This window comes from Tamandua tetradactyla, chromosome X (assembly GCF_023851605.1).
Source record: "Tamandua tetradactyla isolate mTamTet1 chromosome X, mTamTet1.pri, whole genome shotgun sequence".
NCBI classification, from domain to species: Eukaryota; Metazoa; Chordata; class Mammalia; order Pilosa; family Myrmecophagidae; genus Tamandua; species Tamandua tetradactyla.
The window spans coordinates 22,866,208-22,885,564 of record NC_135353.1 but is presented as its reverse complement, the minus strand read 5'-3'; the positions used below and the strand labels follow the sequence as shown (position 1 = coordinate 22,885,564).

The window sequence follows — 19,357 nt, the reverse complement described above, 5'->3', positions numbered from 1 at the left end:
TTTCAAGATAACATTTACCAACCAACATAAGCCTGTCTTCCCTAAGCAGTGCCCGTCCTGTTAACCCCTGGGTCCCCAGGGGCGAGTCAGGTGCCTGGCGCCTCGTACGAGTTCAGTAACTATTTGCCCAATTAAAAATTCGTATTTGCACCACTTAAGATGGGCTCACCATTTTCAGGGGGAAAAAAGGTTGTTTAGAGCAAAGCGTACTGCGTCTTTCTAAAAGAAAGCCAAAATTACAGTTGGCTACTAAAGCTGATACTGACGCTTGGATGTTCGTTCAAGTTTCATGTTTTGGCCCTGAGCACTCCTGAATCCTGGAGAACAAGATACAAGCAACTGCAGCCCCGCCTCAGTTTCCCAGAGTTTATCTCCAGCAGGAAAAAGGTAAGATCAGATAAAGGAGGTGACTGAGAAGTGGAAAGGAGGTTGGTCCTTCCACCCATCGTTCATTCGTTCATTCACTCACTCGACATGGATTAGGCACCAATACCCTGGCGCTAGGCGCCTGGAATACCAAGATGACAAGAGCAGGCGCCTAGGCTGGGGAAATAATAAATAAATAAAAGACACGACTAGGTGGGAGGGAAAGGCCTCTGGGCGAAAGGGTTACGATTTTTTCCCACTGCGAAAGTAGCCGGTCCTGCCCGCCCCGCCCACTTCTCCAAGATGGCGCCCGCCTAGGAGGAATATTCCCACGCCTTCTGGGAACCACGCGAGCCGACCCACCCGGCAGCCGGCTGAGATTCCGAGGTCTTGCGGGAGCCGCGCGGCCACCCCCGGCCCAGAGGCGGGCCCAGTGGGCGTCCACGCGCGGGCGCAGCGCACTCCCTGGCGCCCCGCCCCCCCGCGCCCAAGACCCCACGCCGTGCCCGCACGCCTGCGCGTCGGCGCATGTGGACGCCGCCTGGGGGCGTGTCGGCGCGAACCGCGACGTCGCGACGCGCCCACAATGGCGACTGCGTCAGGCTGAGCGGGGCCCCGTTTTGAAGCAATTTCCTGACGTTGCCGCGGGAGCCGCGGTCGCCTCAGACCCGCTCCGTGGCGGCAGCGGCGGCGGCGGTGGCGCGCGCGCGCTTCCGCCGCGCCCTGGACAGAGCCGCGGCGCCGAGGCCCGGCGGAGTGAACCAGGTGGGCGGCGGCGTGACCGAGCTGGGAGCATCAGCGCGCGCGGGCTGGAGGCCGGGCAGAGCTGGGGGCGGCGCGGCCACCTAGGGGGCACCCGTCTCCCGGGGGCTGCTGGGCGCCGGGGGCGGGGTGGGGCGGCCGTGCGCGGGCCACCGGGGCGGACCTCTCTTTCTCTACTAGCCTCCAGCGTCATCTCGCTTCGCGGCCTCTTCACTCGCTTGGACCCTGCCGCTGGGCTAGGTAGGAAACATGAGCGGCAACAACTTGGATGGGAACGACGAGTTTGATGAGCAGTTGCGAATGCAAGAATTGTACGGGGACAGCAAGGACGGCAGTAACCAAGAAGATCCTGGCGAAGAAACTGAGGCTTGCGAGCAGCAGCCGGCCGACACCCCCTACGAGTGGGATTTGGACAAGAAGGCTTGGTTCCCCAAGGTAATAAAGTGGCACCGGCGCCACTGCAGAGTGGGCCCGCCTGGCCAGCCTTACGGGGCACTTCTTTTACATTTTCTTTACTGAGTGAGAACTTTGGTTTTAGCCCCCGTGGATAGTGACGTTTCGTTTTGTTGTTGTCTATTGCAGAACCGATGTGTAGAGGAACGTAATCTTTAGGGAAATGTCTTAAATGTAATTAAATCTCTTCTCTGCCTTACTAATTTTATCGGTGGAGGTCACAGTTGGTTACTACATCCGTGACTGCTTTTTATTGCAAAGAGGAAAAATACCAAGAACAGATACAGTAGCTGTTCATCTCTCGTTGCTACCCTCACTTATCCTGGGAATTCACATTTTTAGTTTATGTACCATGCGCAAAATGCAATTCTTGATTTAAGGAAAAAGATAGCCGTTTATGTATCTTTATTGATTGGACTGTCTGCACCGCTCTTTTCTACTAAATTTGGCCCCTAGGTTTGGACTCTCTGATGCATGTAACTGCAGAACTGTGACAAGAGATGCACAGAATATGGATGGCAAAGATCTGTCTATATGTGTTTGGAATACTTGGAAATTATTAGGTGTTTTATTTAAGCTTGGAAGAAAAATACTAGTCTTCAGCTTGATTCTGTAAGCATGGCGGTGAAAGTACTATGTTAACCTGAGTCTCATGGGTAGGAAAAAAAAAATAGAAATAGCACTCTGGCAAGCCAATAATAAAAAACATGTCTCCATTGTGTAATTTGACTTATTTAATAAAATTTATTTAAATTTTTTTTCTTTTCCATTTTGTATTTGTGTATATGTACCGATTTTTACCAACTGTTAAATTACTTTTTCACTTCTATACTGATAGTGCTGGCTGGAGTGCAGATGTGGTTTTTTCAGCCTTCTGAGAAGTACTTTTTTTTAAATGCGTAGGCAGGTACCGGGAATCGAACCCGGGTCTCTGGCATGGCAGGCAAGAATTCTGCCACTGAGCCACTGTTGCACTGCTCTGAGTAGTACTTTTAACAGTAATCTGATAATGAATTAATTTGTAACTCTATCTTTGGTATTTTATGCTATGAAAGCCTGTATCTTTTCAAACTTTGAGTTTAAATTTTCCCTATTCCTTTGTGTGCCTAACATTGACTGGTATGAAGATACAAGTACAATTCTTTCATTGTGTTTTTATATCCCCTAAAGGCACGGTACATAGATGTGAGTTGGGTTTGTCCTTAATTTATTCTGCCGCTAAATGATAATGTGATTTAATTAGTGATAGAGTTAAAGTGAGCATATAGTTTTGCAATTGTTAGTTTTATTTCTATTCATTGAATCAGGATTCCAGTCTACGTGCTTTCTGCATACAAATATTTAAATACTTAGAATATACATGTATTTGTGCATCTTTATAGTAACATAAATTGATTTTATGGTTAGATTATTAGTTGTCTCTCGATTTTTATCCTATTGTTATCTGGTACTTCATTATATGTACTTGTAGCTTTGTTTAAGTAGATGTTCTAATTTATAAATGAAACAATATTAAAGGTATTAACTTCACTTAAAAGTATCTTAATGTTTTCTCACATGCTTGTTTTTGCTATCCAAGGGCCTGTGCCTTATTTTTTTTCAGTTTATGCAGTTTCCCTATATAAGATGACAAATTTTGCATTTATACTTTAAGTGTCACAGAAACACTTCTATGTTAATTTGTATAACTGAATATGCTGTGATTTAATATAGTTTAGACTTTGTGTGGGAGGAAGTAATTTTGCATTTCTTATGTGTATGTGCTGAATCTCTTGTTCAGATTACTGAAGATTTCATTGCAACATATCAGGCCAATTATGGCTTCTCTAATAATGGCGCCTCTAGCTCTACTGCAACTGTACAAGATATGAGTGCTAGGACTGCAGAGGAACCTTCACAAAAAAAGGCCCCTGAACCCACTGATCCCAAAAAGAGGGGAGAAAAAAGAAAGGCTGATTCAGGCAAGTGTTTCTAGTTTGCAAAAAAACATGAGTTTCAAAGTAAAAATGTACATGTATATATAGTTAATTTTTGGGAGAATTTGTGGTAGCTTTGAAGGAATAATAAGAAGTGTTGTTTTTTTTAAGATAGCGTCATGATCCAGCCCCTTCCAACATGAAAAAGTTAGAAGGGCCGTAGCCCAAATATACTCCTAAAGAGAGGAATAGAAAGATGAAAGTTGATGGTGGAGTTACACAGAGAAGTTAGGATTTTCTAAATGAATATGATTGCTGAATTATTAAATTGATATGACTTTTAGTCACCATTATGTTAGAGCAGCTAGAAGTAAAAACCTCAAATTTTGGAATTGTAACCCATACCAAACTCTGAAATATGTTCTACAGCTAATGTGGCAGTGTACTTTGAATTTTATTACTTTTTTGTATTTATGTTATTTTTCACAAAACAGAAAAAAAGTTTGATTGTCATGATAAAAAAATATATTTATTCCTTCTAGCCTCCTGTATTCTGGAAAAATCCTTTCTGGGAGGATTTTTCTTTACTCCCAGAAAGAAAAATCTGGGAGGATGATATGGTAGCCCATGTCAGATTCTGCGATCTGTCCTATAACTACCTGTTGAAGAGTGCTTTGAAAACTATTGCTTTTTTCTTTCTTTACTTTGTGTATATGTTACACAATTTTAAAAGTTAAAAAAAAAATTGGTATCATGATCATAAAGAACCAAGAGAAACAAGCCATCTTTTTTTCAGACATGGCTCTGAAACTAAATTATCTTTTGAAAGATTCAAATGCTTTAAAAGCTGGGCATTGTTAGTTTTCCTTGTTCTTCTAAGATGACAAGATTTCTGGAAGTTTCAAGAAATTGCCGTGTTGTGACATTATTGCCATAATGTGACACTTTATCTTTCTTCCATGTGTTTTATTTATTTTGTTTTGTTTTTCAGGATGGTTTCATGTTGAAGAAGACAGAAACACAAATGTGTATGTGTCTGGTATGTATACCTTTTTAAACAAATGTAGGGTAGAAAATGATTTGAGATTTCTCACAAAGCGATTTTTATTTTTCAGTTTCCCTGAAGTCTATTTTTGATTATTGTGTCATTGTTTTTTGTTCAGCTGTGTGTATTAGTAAGTGATAAGGTTGTTGTTTATTGTAGAAATAAAAATGAAGTATACGTAACTTTGCGTACCATCCTTTTTGCCAGCCTTAGGTGACTTACAGCAGTTTCTCCCTTCAGATTCAGTGAGCTGAGGCTATGAAAACATGGTTTAAATATGTATTTGAATACATGAAAATCTGAAATTTACTCGATTCTATAGATGTGAGATTTTTACGAACACCTAGAAAATGAAAATTGCACTCACCTAAGCTGTAGATTTCTAATTGGTATAATACTAAGTAACCCTTACCTTATTTGTAGGTGCCATTATAAATGTTTTTTTTTTTCAATCTTACAGGTTTGCCTCCAGACATTACAGTGGATGAATTTATACAACTCATGTCGAAATTCGGCATTATTATGAGAGATCCTCAGACAGAAGAATTCAAGGTCAAGCTCTACAAAGATAATCAAGGAAATCTTAAAGGAGATGGGCTTTGCTGTTATTTGAAGGTTAGTTACGTGGAGTTTCTCATATCCCCATTTATAGCTGGTAACTACATGATACCAGGATCAAGAACTTTTCAAGGTATGAAGAAAACTGAAATTTCAGATTAGGCCTGTGTCGATGACTTCAGTAAAGTTTGTTCACTTGTTCTTTTGAGGAAATGTGTCAATCAGATCAAAGTATTATATAGGTTACATTACTCAGGCGCTCCTTTTATCTTAAGAAATTCTTACAGTAAAACAGATCTGTTAGAAAACATATACAGTAAAACAAATATGTTAGGTGTATATACATAGTCAATTCAGAACACATTTTAAAAATGCAGAAGGCAAAAAAAAAGTAACATTTAATGAAGTAGACCAGGTTTGACAAACTCCAGCCTGCCTCCTCCTTGTATACATAAAGTTTTGTTGAAATATCTCCACACTTATTCATTCACACATTTGTCCATGGCTGCTTTCATATGTTAGTGGCCGAGTTGAGGAGTTGCAACGTAGACTGAATGGCCTGCAAAGCCTGTCATATTTACTAACTGGCCTTTTTCAAATGAAGTTGACTGACCCCTGAACTAGACCTAAGGGAAATGATACCTTATGCTTACTGCTTTGAAATATTTTTGGAATGAGGAGAGAAGAGAGTGGCATTAACAGAAATTCACAGGACTTCATGTATTCATGGTATCCTAAATTGCACAGGAGCTATTCATTGCCAAAAGCAGCTATCATTTCTGAACATTTGTCATCTTAAGAGCATTATTGTGGGGTACAGAAGAAATAGGCACAATGATGACATATACATATGTTTAAAACCTGAAAATAATTACAAAGTAAAATCAAAATTATAAAACAGTACAAACATACATGTGCTGCAAGTGTACACAATTCCAGTCAGATCAAAAGGGGGTAGGTTTAAGCTGAAAGCTTTTGAGGAGGCAGAGGTTTTTTTACCTCGATCTTGAACAGGATGGTAATGGGACATAAGCTTGAACATTAAAGAAAGATAGTTATATAGGTTCAAATGTAAGATTTGAGTGTTTTAAAAGTTCTTCAATTTAGTATTACAAATCTAAACTGATTCTTGGTTGGGGGGATTGATTGGATTTTTTAAAAATTGTAAAGAAAACAGTTTTGAAAAACTTCATGTGTATAATATAGGATTCATAAAAGTGCAGATTGATAAACCAAGAAATTAAGTTCAAGAAGAATATAATTAATTGTTCTAGGATCCATATTTGATTTGAACAGCTGAGCTTAGTTGTCCTGTTAAGTGCTCCCCAAGTCCTCAGAACTTTGTTTTCATAGCACTTAAAACTGCCCCCTGTGTATAAGAACCAGAATTCACAAATGTGTTTAATGTTTAAGTTATTAAAATAATCATCCTCTACCTCTTAGTTTATTACAGACCTAGATTTTGATTGATGAAAAAAAAATTAAAGACGGGCTATGCTATTCTCAGTTCCTTTAAGTTATCCTGTCTTTAAATAGGAGTATTATAGAATTTTAAAACCGGAACAGACCTGAGAAGTCCTATATGTCTAATCACCTCATTCTATAAACGAGGAAATTGAGTAAGAGGCAGAATTACTTTTCTAATAATAATGGAATTTATTGAACACCTACCATGTGCCAGTCACTGTCCTTTATATGTATTATTTTATTTATTCCTCTCAAGAATCCTGTAATGAGGACTTTACTATTCATATTTAACAGTCCCTTTGGGGCTAAGCTTCAGTAACTTGTAACTTGCCCAGGTTCACAGGGCTGATTAGAGACATTGTTTCTGCAACACAGGTTTCCTGATATTCAGTCTACCAAAACTACCAAAGTAGGTGGTTATATTTCGATCTTTATTGTATGTGTAATTATCAGTCACCTAAACATCTGAAGTTTCATTTCAATGTATGACTAATTGGCTATATTTTGTTTTACTTTTATAAAGAGGGAATCTGTGGATCTTGCATTAAAACTTTTGGATGAAGATGAAATTAGAGGCTACAAATTACATGTCGAGGTGGCAAAGTTTCAGCTGAAGGGGGAATATGATGCCTCAAAAAAAAAGAAGAAATGTAAAGACTATAAGAAGAAGCTGTCTCTGCAACAAAAGTTCGTATTGTTTTTTTTTTCCTTTTTGAAAGGTTTTATATAAATATCCTCGAGTGCGGTTTTGGTACTTGCTACCTAATTTTGCTCCATCAAATATGCCTAGAAATCATTTTAAAAGAATTTCATTAGATCATCAGGAACCTTCCGTGATCTACAATAGAGTGATTTGGCAGCGGTGGTATTTTTCATTTGTTAGGTTGTTTATTTGTCATATAATAGGGGCTCAAATGGGATAAGAGAAACCATCTCTTTGGAAAATGGTTGAACATCTATCTGATTAAATAAGATGATTTAATCTTATATACCAGAGCCATTAATGTATTTTTGATGTGGATTGTAATTTATAGCAGGAGTTAAATTTTTTATAGGCATTGGAAATTAGAAATGATAGATTTTATCACTGTATTTACTAATAGTTGTATACAGAATATATACATAATGTAGTCAAGTTTCTGTTATTAATAGGCTTGCTAAATAAGCTTTAAAATATGCTAGTTTTAAAAAGTTAGCCAAAATGATAAACGCTTTTATCAGAGTGAGTTCTAATAACACTTCTACCACTATAATTAAGCTAATATAAAATGATTATAAAAGCATCTAGTTGTCATGTCCAAAGTTTTTACATGGGTACTTAAAATAGACGCCTAAAAATTTATAAACATTATCAGTGAAAGTTAAGATAGTACAAAGTGTGAGTAATTTTGCGTATTTATATTTGGCTCATTTTTTTTGTGACCATTAAATGCCTAAAAAACTACAATTTAAAAATCTTATTTTGGCCTCCAAGTACATCTTCCTAAATAGTCATAAATATTAAGTGATTAGCAATCTTTCAGGAGACTCATTGACATGTTTGTAATCAGACAGGAGTTGCTCTAAAAAAATAATGTTCTGGGGATTTCATGTATTATGTCCATCTTTCACATGCCCATTATTTTTATTTCAAAAAATTCTCTGACTGTAGAATGATGAATAAAATACACAATTGTTTTGGAATCAAATAATTGTCATTTTTAAATACTCAATAAAGGATTTATAATAACTCATTTTTTCTCTTTTCAAGTATCTGCAAAATATGAAGCCATATGTAAAGTTTCTTGTTACTGCTTTATTGCATTTTAGGCAGTTGGATTGGAGACCTGAGAGGAGAGCTGGACCATCACGAATGCGCCATGAGCGAGTTGTCATCATCAAAAATATGTTTCATCCTATGGATTTTGAGGTAAGAAGCTGTATTTTTACTTATAGAAATGTCGACATAACTTTCTTTCAAGGAAACTCAAAGCATGCCTCTCCCCATCTTTCTCATTTCACATCTTGTATGTCCATGAAGTAGTCAAGGCAGGAAAACAGAGCCAAGAATCAATCTAAGTTTTCCAATTTCCTTTTGTTTAGCCTGGTGCAATGTTCTTTTAATTATTTCCCAGCTACGTCGTCTGTTTAATATCCATCCTGTGGCCCCAAACAACAGCTACATGTATGGAAAAATCATTTTTAAAAATCATCTTTAAAAGGTTTATGGAAAGTTCCTGTGGATTTTGAGTGCAGTTCAGCAAGGACAGGTTGAGTTTAGTCGAGAGTACCAATTTTACACTTGCAAATGAAAACTTCACTTTGGTACTAAAGGTTTGATCCTTAAACTTTAGTTTAATGAAACACAGCCCCTGGTATTTAAACAATGGAAATTGTTCTTCAAGACATGTTTTTCAAACGTCTTTAGTGGCTGTTAGGAGGACTTTGTAATACTTAATGTCCACGTAAAAATCTCAAGAACAGTAAATAAAAGTGAATAAAGAAAGACGAGCTATTAGATTTAAGGAATATTAATTTCCATTAAAGTCCCTTGGGTTGCATTCTGCCTCTATTCCTTATCACTGTGTTTAGGCATAGGTCAATGTAATCATTAGTAGAAAATTAATTTTATTCCGTGCCTGGGCTCTGAAATTAATGATAGCAAGCCATACATGCAAACAGAAGTGTTTATAATGCAGGTTTACAAATGATCTAGCTACAGTCAAAGTCAGTTCTTTTTCCTTTTGCACATTTAAATGTCAAAATGGGAATATAATTTTAGCCTGCGCAGAGAGGCCCCTAAATGGTCTGTTGAGCTCCATCCTAGCCGATAGCAACGTGATAATGTGATAGGGTTTACTGTGCATCTGTGGAGTCTGGACATCTGTTGAGGTTGTCAGGAAGATACATATGATCTCTTAATAAAGGTGTTTGATGTCTCTTCTGACTAGAAATCCTTAAGAATCTTGAAATAGAGAACAGCTGTTTTAGACGTATAGCAATAATGAATGATATTTAAAAACACATAATCATAGTACACTGGTTTGCTTTTTTATTATTAATATTTTTATTGAGAAATCTTTACATACGTACAGTCCATACATACATGGTATGCAATCAATGACTCACAGTATCACATAGCTGTATATTCATCAGCATGATCATTTTTAGAACATTTACATCACTACAAAAGAAGAAATAAAAAGAAAAAACTCAGCACCCGGTACCCCTTACTCCTCCCTCTCATTGACCACTAGTATTTCAATCTACCTATTTTTTTTTAACCTTTACCCACCATTATTTATTTATTTTTTAATCCTTGATTTTTTACTCATCTGTCCATACTTGGCTTGCTTTTTGAAACAGTCTTCCAGTTGGGGCTTTAAAAGGAGTGTGTAATTGGATCATGTTATCTAATCTACTAAGAACAACCCCCAAATTTTCTATGACTAATTGCATTTTATCTCCTTGGTAAATAAGTGGTTTGTTTATTAGATGACATTAATTTCTGTGACTCGACATCCTTGATTCAGACATTCCATATTCCTTCTGACACTTTAAAATGAATATAAATGCAAACTTAATTCAAAGCATCTGGAACGTTTGCAAGTAGAAGTCTGGTGTAAACACATATGTTCCTGTTTCAGCCTCCCACCTTGCTTATTGAAACACCTTATTTAAGCCCAGCTATCACTCTGGTCAGGTTTAGCTTTTCTTTGTTTAAAAAACATTCTTTCTGAAAAAGCTGCATTTATTCCACCTTACCCCCAACAAATCCCCACTAGTGAATATTTTGGCAGATAGAAGTTTCAGATTTCTGGTAGTTTAAGAAAACCTTTATTTGTCTACTATAAACTTATTTTGGAGTTATAGAGCCTTTATATTATGTTCTTTTATTCCCTCATAGTATTTATTATTATCTGAAGTAATTTTATCTCCTCTACTAGAATGTAAGCTCCATGAGAGCTAGGACTTTATCTACCTTGTTCACTGTTCTATTCCAGTGCTTAGAATTGTGCCTGGCACATAATAGGCTCTCAGCATATGTTTATTGTATGAAGAAAAATTGGAAGAATGATTAAATAAAACCCCTGTTGCAACTGAAGAGTCTTTTCATTTACCCAATGAATAAAACATTTTCTCATTAGCAACTTTGCAAATGAAGGAAAGTTTTCTTTTCATACACTTATGCCACAAAGAAAGGGAGGATGCTCTGTTCTTGCAGTGATGGGCTTCAGAATTCACAACCAGAGAAATCCTTTGATGGTTGTTTTAGCTTCCTTGGCTGCTCAGGAAACCACCATGAGATGGGTTGGCTTAAACAATGGGAATTTATTGGCTTAAGGTTTTGAGGCTAGGAGAAATCTAAGCCAAGGCATCGTAGAAGTGATGATTTCTCCCTGAAGGCTATAGCGCTCTGGTGCTGGCTATGGGTGGTCCTTGGCTCTTCTGTCACATTGCAATGTGCATGGCAGCCTCTCCTGACCTCTTTCTTTTCTCCTGGATTCTGTTGACTTTTTGCTTCTTGCTCCCAGTGGCTTTCTCTGTCTGAAACTCATACTGCTTGTAAAGGAGTCCAGTATAGGAGTTAAGACCCATCCTGATTGAGGTGGGCCATACCTTAAGTAAAGTAACCTCATCAAAAGATCCTACTTACAATGGGTTCACACTCATGGGAATGAGTTAAAGTTTAAGAGCATGTTTTTCTGGGGTATAAACAGCTTCAAACCACCACACTCCAGTCCTAAAAAGATACAATATCCCAAAAGCTATAAGTCATTTCAGAAACAGTGCTTAGTATGAAGTCTCATCGTAATCATGATTGCTCCTCCACATGGTCAAATGAGAGCCTGTCAAGAGGGATTATAGACAATCTTGGTTTTTGTTCAGTTTCTCTGTGGGCTTGAAACTCAGTGTATCAGTATAGATCTATACAGTCCGATACGGTATGCTCCAGCTACATGTAGTTATTAAAGTTAAATTATAATTGCATTTCCTCATTTGCATGAGCCATATGTGGCTAGTGGCTACCACATTGGATAATGCAAATACGCTGTATTTCCATCATGGCAGAAAGTTCTGTCGGATAGCACTGGTATGGACCTTATGTAACTTACTCCAGAACTGTTCACAGAAACTTTTCATTAGATGTTTTTGAGGAACTTTTTATTTAACCGAAGGTGCCATGTGAACTTAAAGAACAGACATCAGAATTGAGCATCTCAATGAAATCAAATAAAAACTGAATTGTCAGGTTACCTGTATTCTTTCAAAAAAATCAGATTTGGGGGAATGTAGTATAATTTCATTCCAGGCAGTTGACCAGTGTTAGACTTAACATACCTAAAAATGCTTTTTGGTATCAGGGTGGACAGTGAAAATGGAGGCTAATATTTTTAATGGTAACTTAGGAGGGTCTTCAGTAAGTTGAAACCTTATTTAATGAATACATTGTCTGGCAGATTTGAACTTAAAGAGATGAGATGCAAAGGCAGGTGCCTCATATCAGCACTGTCCAATAGAAACACAATGTGAGCCAGATGTGTAATGTAATTTTTCTAGTAATCATAATAACAAATGTAACATGAAACAGATAAAATTAATTTTTATTAATTAATAATAATAATTTTAATAATAATTAATAATGCATTTTATTTAACTTAATATATCTAAAATATTGTCGTTTCAACATGTAATCAATATAAATATTGCTGTTTTTTCATTCTTTTTTTTTTGATACTAAGTTGTCGAAATCCAGTGTGCATTTTATACTTAACAGCATGCCTCAATTTGGACTAGCCACATTTCCACATTTCAAATGCACAGTAGCCATGTGTGGCTAGTGAACATTATTGGACAGTACAGGTTTAGATTGGAAAGAAACAAGAAATATGCTTTACTTCTTCAAAACAAACAGAACACCATCCTGGGTAAAAAATTCTAAGAGTTGACTACAGACAGTTTATCTGGTTTTAGTCTCAGGTTATTACTTGCAAAGCTTTATCTTTTGAAAATTTCTGTCCTTAGCTAGGGGGATTATTACCCTACTTTTAAGCTTCAGGTTAACTATAGCTTTTTTCAAGCTGGCATAAATGAAAATGGAGGTCTGAGAAGACTTTGGCTAAGTTTTTATGCCTTTGTAGGTAAAGCGCTGAGACTTAAGTATAGAAAATAAAGGTGATAACCCCCAGTGGCATCACATGTAAATGTTAAAAATTTTTAAATATTTTGGAATAGTTTTTGTTTTTAATGCAATCCTGATTTCCCTTGGTGAATAAAATAGAGGTGCTAAGGACAGTTTATCAGACTCTGAAAAAAACTTTTATTCATTGTTCATTTTGCATGAAAAACTGTGCGCTACGTTCTATAAGGTATATGAAACTCAGCAAAACAAGATTCTTGTCCTCTGAAACCAAATCATCTATTAGGAGCTAACCAGGTACAAACACTCCCGAAAGCCACCAAATGACCCTTAGACTCCATTTTCCATTCCTTTTATGTCTGATACTCCTAAACAAATAATAGAATTTGTATAGATGTCTTCTCCAAAACTAGATTTTAAGTAGGGCAAACCCATAATCCCATCAGCTGTAGTTTTAGAAACCTCAGGTTTGTGCAAATGGGTAGAATTTTATATTTTTGTTTTTAAATTTCATTTCTATTATTCTCTACCACCATTTGTTTATTTTTGCTTTTTGGAGAGAACTTTAAGGAGGGGAAGCCAGTTTTTTTGTAGTGTTTTCTAGTTCCCCTGTAGTTGTAAGGAAAACTGAAACAAATATAGATATATTTAAATGTTTCACAGAATGTAGACGTCTACTTCAGTAGAAATTCGTAGATAGGATATCCTTGTTTATATTTATATCATTGAAATTCAAGTTGATAATGTAACTTTTTACAAGGCATTTTTATGAATTGGGACTTGGAGAAAGATTTGTTGATTCTCAGGTCATTTTAAGTCCTTTTGTTGTGGTAGGGGAGGGTTGTGTGCATTGGGGCAGGGGCGGGGGAGAGTCTACCTGAAGTCAAGACCCCTAGATGCAGCAATGCTTGAGGGTGCTTAATATGTTCATGGTTGCAAGAAAGCAACATTTGAGAATGGATTTTGTGAGTGGGCCACAGTGGCTCAGCAGGCAAAGTTCTCGCCTGCCGTGCAGGAGATGCAGGTTTGATTGCCAGTGCCTGCCCATGTGAAAAAAAAAAGGAAAAGAATGGATTTTGTAATGTACTTGATAACACCTCATTTGTATGATTCTGTTGTGATGCAGTAGGAAACAAGAAATAGGAATCCTAATAAGGAAGGTTTAACTTGTAAGGTAAAATAGAATCTTGGAAAAATGAAATATACTCTTAGAATGCTTAGCAATGAAAAGGATATGCATCTGTCCATTACAACGTTTCTGTACATAGGAATCTATCCAAAACATAAAGCAAAGGGCTCTCATAGTCCAGTCAAAGTGCCTGTGCAGAATATAGGAATAAGCACGCACCTTATGTATGTGTCACTGGACTTTTGGCCTTACAGCTGCTAGAATATGGAATTTCCGTTTCTACTTCCCTTCCCTCTCCTTTGCTACTGCGGACTCTTGCTGCCTGCTAATCTGACCATTTCCTCCATCTTAAAGCAAGCCAGACCTGTGGTAATCGCAGCATCCATAGTGGTATAACTTTATTTGATTTTGATTTTTTTTTAGTTTTAGACTGCAGACAAAAATAACAAAATCTTAAATGAAATCTTTTTTATTTGTCGGTTTGTCAGAGTAAGAAAATTGATTCTCAGGATTTATACTTAAAGGAGGAGGCAAACCAGTTTTAATCATGTGTATTTTTACAGGATGATCCATTGGTGCTGAATGAGATCAGAGAAGACCTTCGAGTAGAATGTTCAAAGTTTGGACAGATTAAGAAGCTCCTTCTCTTTGATGTAAGTTTAAAGATGGATAAATTCTAAAGCATTCTTCCAGTCAAATAAGTTATTATGAGATGTCAGTATGTCCTTAAATTTTAGATTAATGCTTTTATATAGGTCTGCTATCTAGTGGTAATCATCTATTAGCAGTAATTAGATGAACATAGGTTACAAGTCAAGGCTTTGACAGGGTTGGCATGCCTTGAAATTTTTCTTCATTGTCCCAATAGAGTAGATGATCAGGTGAAAGAAACTATAAAAAAAATTTAACCCTTATAGTGATACTTTATGGCTCCCTGTTTGTGCATATTTTCCCTGTTTGTGAATTGTTCCCCTCTTCCATATTTGGAGATTAATCAGGAAAAATATTCTCCTCATTCTTCTTTTAGTATTTTTTTACTTTTTCACTTCTAATTGCAAGAGCCAACATTTATTGACTGTGTACAGTTAGCTATTTTGTGTGTTATTGTGTTTAATTCCTCACAACCCTTTGAAGTAGGTAGGTACTGTTATACCCATCTTACAGATAAGAAAACTGAAACGTTAGAGATCAAGTACCTTGCCCAAGGACATCCACCTGGTAAGTGCCAGAGCCAGAATTTAATTTCAGGGCTATCACTTCAGAATCCACACTCTTAACTGTCATACTCTTATGTTCTTATTAAAGAATGTTGTCAGCAGAAACATTTTCAAGGACATCGTGCTTGGTTCTTGTTAGACAAGATTGAGTTAAGCAGATAGCTGCGTGTCAGTGACTGGGGTAAATAGGAGGAACAGAGTTCATACATAAAGTCTTCTAACTCATATTAATAGAACACTGTTACTTGTCTACTTTTTCAAATGTATGTTTTATTTTTAGTTTCGCTTATTCCATTTTCATCTTTGTCTTTCTAGAGGCATCCAGATGGTGTGGCCTCTGTGTCCTTTAGGAATCCAGAAGAAGCTGATTATTGCATTCAAACCCTTGATGGAAGGTGGTTTGGTGGCCGTCAAATCACTGCCCAAGCATGGGATGGGACTACAGATTATCAGGTAAATCCTATAACTGTCAAAGGCATATGAATTGTTTCATTACCAGGGAATAGTGATCTAACCATCCTTCAGATTTAAGTTTTAAGTTCTTTTTAATGTGGCAATACTTATTTCCACATTATTATTGTTGAATACTTCACATTCAAAGGATAAAAAGAAAAATGTTTCAATCCTTCAGCTGATAAGTCTGATATTTTGAGACTTGTTCAGAATAGTGATAAATAAAGAACTTATTTAACCAGAGTACTTTCCTTGTAAAGTACAGACAGCTCAAATACCATCTTTTTAAGAAATGAGACATTTCTGCAGAACTGTGGTATCTGGCATTTTTTAAAATGATCTTATTTAAGGTTGCCTTTAGTAAATCAAGATGTAAAGTTTTGAAAACAAGATGGAGAATTGCTTTGAGTTCCTTAAATATCAGGATACTATCCTTAGTGTTAGAAATTCTCAGAAAAGTTGTTACTTCTATTTTGCCAAAACTTATTTTAATGGCCATTTTCCTTTATGCACAGGTGGAAGAGACCTCAAGAGAAAGGGAAGAAAGGCTGAGAGGCTGGGAGAATTTCCTCAACACCCCTGAGCCCAACAGAGGTTTCTGGCGTTCAGATTCTGTTTCTCCTTCAGAAAGACCAGGGCCTTCTAGAGTTAGGCATTTTTCAGAGCACCCTAGCACATCTAGAATGAATGCTCAAGAAGTTGCAAATGAAATGGCAATTGAAGATCCTGTAGATGAGAATAAGTTTGATAAAACCGAAGATGGGGGAGAATTTGAAGAAAGTGCTTCTGAAAAAGATGCTAAAGAAGGTGGCTCTGAGAAGGAGTCTGAGGAAGACTTCCCTGAAAGAGAGTCTGAAGAAGACTGCCCTGAAAGAGAATCTGGAGAAGGCTGCTCTGAAAGAGAGTCTGGGGAAGGCTACCCTGAAAGAGAGTCTGGGGAAGGCTGCTCTGAAAGAAAGTCTGGGGAAGGCTACCCTGAAAAAGAGTCTGAAGAAAGCAGTCCTGAAAGGGAGTCTGAAGAAGGCAGCCCTAAAAAAGAATCCAAAGAGAATGGCTCTGAAAGAGAATCTAAGAAGAGACTCAAAAATGATTATGAAGGGAATGGTCTTGAAAAAGAGTCTGATGAAGATGACCCTGAAAAGGAGTCTGAAGAAGAAGATGGCCTCCAAAAAGAGTCTGAAGAAGATGACTCAGAAAGAGATTCTGAAGAAGACTGCTCTGAAAAACAGTTTGAAGACAGCTCCGAAAAAGAATTTGAAGAAAATGGTGTTGAAAAACAATTTGATGAGGATGGCTCTGATAAAGAGTTTAATGAAAATATTCTTGAAAAGGAGTTAGAAGAAAATGATTCTGAAAAATCAGAATTTGAAGATGATGGCTCTGAAAAAGTGTTAGATGAGGAAGGCTCTGAGAGAGAGTTTGAAGAGTCAGATGAAAAGGAAGAGGAAGACACATTCGAAAAAGTATTTGATGATGAGTCAGATGAAAAAGAAGATGAAGAAGATGCAGATGAAAAAGGGCTTGAAGATGCTGATGAGAAGGAGGAAGAAGATGATCCAGATGAAAAGCTGTTTGAAGATTCAGATGAAAAGGAAGATGAAGATGCAGATGAAAGGGAAGATGAAAAAGATGCAGATGAAAAATTGTTTGAAGATGATGATTCCAACGATAAATTGTTTGATGAGGATTCCAGTGACAAGTTGTTTGACGATTCTGATGAGAAAGGAACTCTAGTTGGTTTTGGAAATATTAAGGAAGAAGGGCCCCTGTCCACAGACAGCAGCTTTGTCCTCAGTAGTGATGATGATGATGATATTTAATCCCTTAAACTTGCATTTTAGGGAGATTCTTCTGTCTACACTTGCCTATGCTTCAGGGTAATTACTAGTAGTGTAACATGAACATGTGCATAGTGGTAGTATGCCATCAGATGAGCATCGAGTTTTCATTGTTACCTGTACTTAATGATTTTAAATATCTGTTAATTGGCTATTCAGTTAAAACTTCATAGTCATAGTGCAAGTAAACTGGAGACTTGTCCTTTTGTCAGATTTGTTAAATGCATGCAGAATAATATTTTTAAAAGTATTCTGACTGAAGTTTGTGATATTCAAAAATAAAATGAGTTGCTAATAGGCAGAAACTGAAAAGTGGACTTGAGTTGACTGCATTTGAAATTCATTCTATTGCTTTATTTGTATGAGTTTGGTTTTTCTAAGGACTTGAAAATCCCTTAGGCGTCTCCTTGCTTCCAGTCTATGTTACCGTTTAGGCTCAGTTTCCCCTCTCTTAACCAGAACATGTTCCTAAACTCATAAAATAAATAACACTTTGGAGATTTTCCCTGCCCAGTTCTTGTAATTTACTTTTGTTTTCTAACCTCTTTCAATTAAAATTGGTCCTTAGATGTACAAAAGTGAACTTCCTGAGGTTCACAGATCCCACTGATTTTTGAAAATGTAGAGTGGGAAATGAGAATTCTACCATGTCTTATTTCTTTAGCCTTTGGGGTTCTCTTTAGAATTTTATTAAAGTTATGGAATTCTCCCCCCACAAATGTGCACATACACACAACACAACTTTTTGTATACAGTCTTAGGAATTTTTTCATGGGTCTCTAAGTTTAAGAACTTCTATAGTGTATACTTCAGGGTTTTGGTTTATACAATCATGGTGCCTAGTACAGTGCTAAATTACATAGTTCCAGTAGAATTTGGGAGCTTAATTGTGCTTTCCAAATTCAGTACTAGTGAGATTACTTCTAATGTATTAAATATTAAACTGTATTGGTGCTTTTTCATTATAGTGTCTAAATTTAATCATTAACCCCGCTGTTAGAAAAGAATTCCTCTACTTAAAGCTGGTTTTTGTTTTCTGAAAATTTTTTGGTTGATCTTACATTTCATAAAACCTTCATGATTTTTCACCAGGGATAAATAAAAGAAGCAAGTTACATACAGAAAAATTGGAAACCGATAGTGTTCCCTTATATATCAGAAATATATATATTTCTGATATATAAGCCAGAAATATTTAAACACTTAAATTTATTGGAGAATTGGTTTTCTAAATGAAAAGGATGCCTACCTTCCCTGCACACAGCTTTTGGAACGGGTAACTACAAACAAAATTAGCTCTAAGATCACTGGAAGGAGACCATTTTCATTCCTTACATTAAACTATAAAAGGAAATCCAGAAACTCAAAAAAATACAGTGTGCGTCTGGTCTGTTATAATTATAGCCATTGTTTACTAAATATTCCTTACCATCATTTTAGGGTAAAAAATACATAAGACTGTTAAGAATGTAGTAACTTTGACTATTTCTTAGACTGTGTGGTCAAAAAGCATTGCTAACCCTGGCAGGTTACCACCATGCACATGTGGGGGGGGGGGTGTTCTTTTAGGGATCATTGAAGGTTGCTGTACCTATATTCTGACCTCAGCCTACTCATTAATTTTCTCGATATCAAATACTCATGCTCTTTTCATATAAACACGCTGGGTGTGAAAGTCACAAACAGCTGCAAAATGGTAGTTAATGAGGTGACACTGATAAACTAGTAAAGTCATGAAGCATTTACACACACAGTAGTCAGGTTTTAATTGCCCTGTAAACTTTGTTGTGAGGCAACAATACATCCTGTTACCAAAAGAAAAATATAAGGGTGGATTTTAAAAACAGCAATGCTCAAGAATTAGCTGGTGATTTCTTAGATTTAATGTACCTTAAGATTGTATGAATTTATAAAAGTGTGTTCAGTGCTGAATGAATCCCCTGGAAGTGACTTCAGGGATGGGATGCCTTTTGAGTCCACCTGCTCTCTGAGTCCACAGGTACCACAAACATGAAACTTCACGTTAGAAGAT

The 19,357-nt window shown here is 37.0% G+C and overlaps 1 protein-coding gene across 1 annotated transcript; it reads left to right on the top strand.

The window, feature by feature from the left end:
• The first annotated feature begins 1,060 nt into the window (after positions 1-1,060).
• Positions 1,061-17,843, top strand: HTATSF1 (HIV-1 Tat specific factor 1). Its single transcript, XM_077146462.1, has 10 exons — positions 1,061-1,131; positions 1,309-1,563; positions 3,362-3,542; positions 4,489-4,536; positions 5,003-5,157; positions 7,091-7,254; positions 8,377-8,476; positions 14,381-14,470; positions 15,350-15,487; positions 16,003-17,843. Exons 2-10 carry the CDS (start codon positions 1,378-1,380, stop codon positions 17,305-17,307), a joined length of 2,367 nt encoding a protein of 788 aa, XP_077002577.1. The 5' UTR covers positions 1,061-1,131; positions 1,309-1,377; the 3' UTR covers positions 17,308-17,843.
• Positions 17,844-19,357: the final 1,514 nt, after the last annotated feature.

Bases quoted from the DNA above. Each gene is read 5' to 3' on its own strand.
- HTATSF1 (XM_077146462.1), top strand. From the start codon at position 1,378: ATGAGCGGCAACAACTTGGATGGGAACGACGAGTTTGATGAGCAGTTG. The intron at 1,564-3,361 runs GTAATAAAGTGG...TCTCTTGTTCAG, and splicing joins AGAAGGCTTGGTTCCCCAAG to ATTACTGAAGATTTCATTGC. The intron at 3,543-4,488 runs GCAAGTGTTTCT...TTTGTTTTTCAG, and splicing joins AAAAAGAAAGGCTGATTCAG to GATGGTTTCATGTTGAAGAA.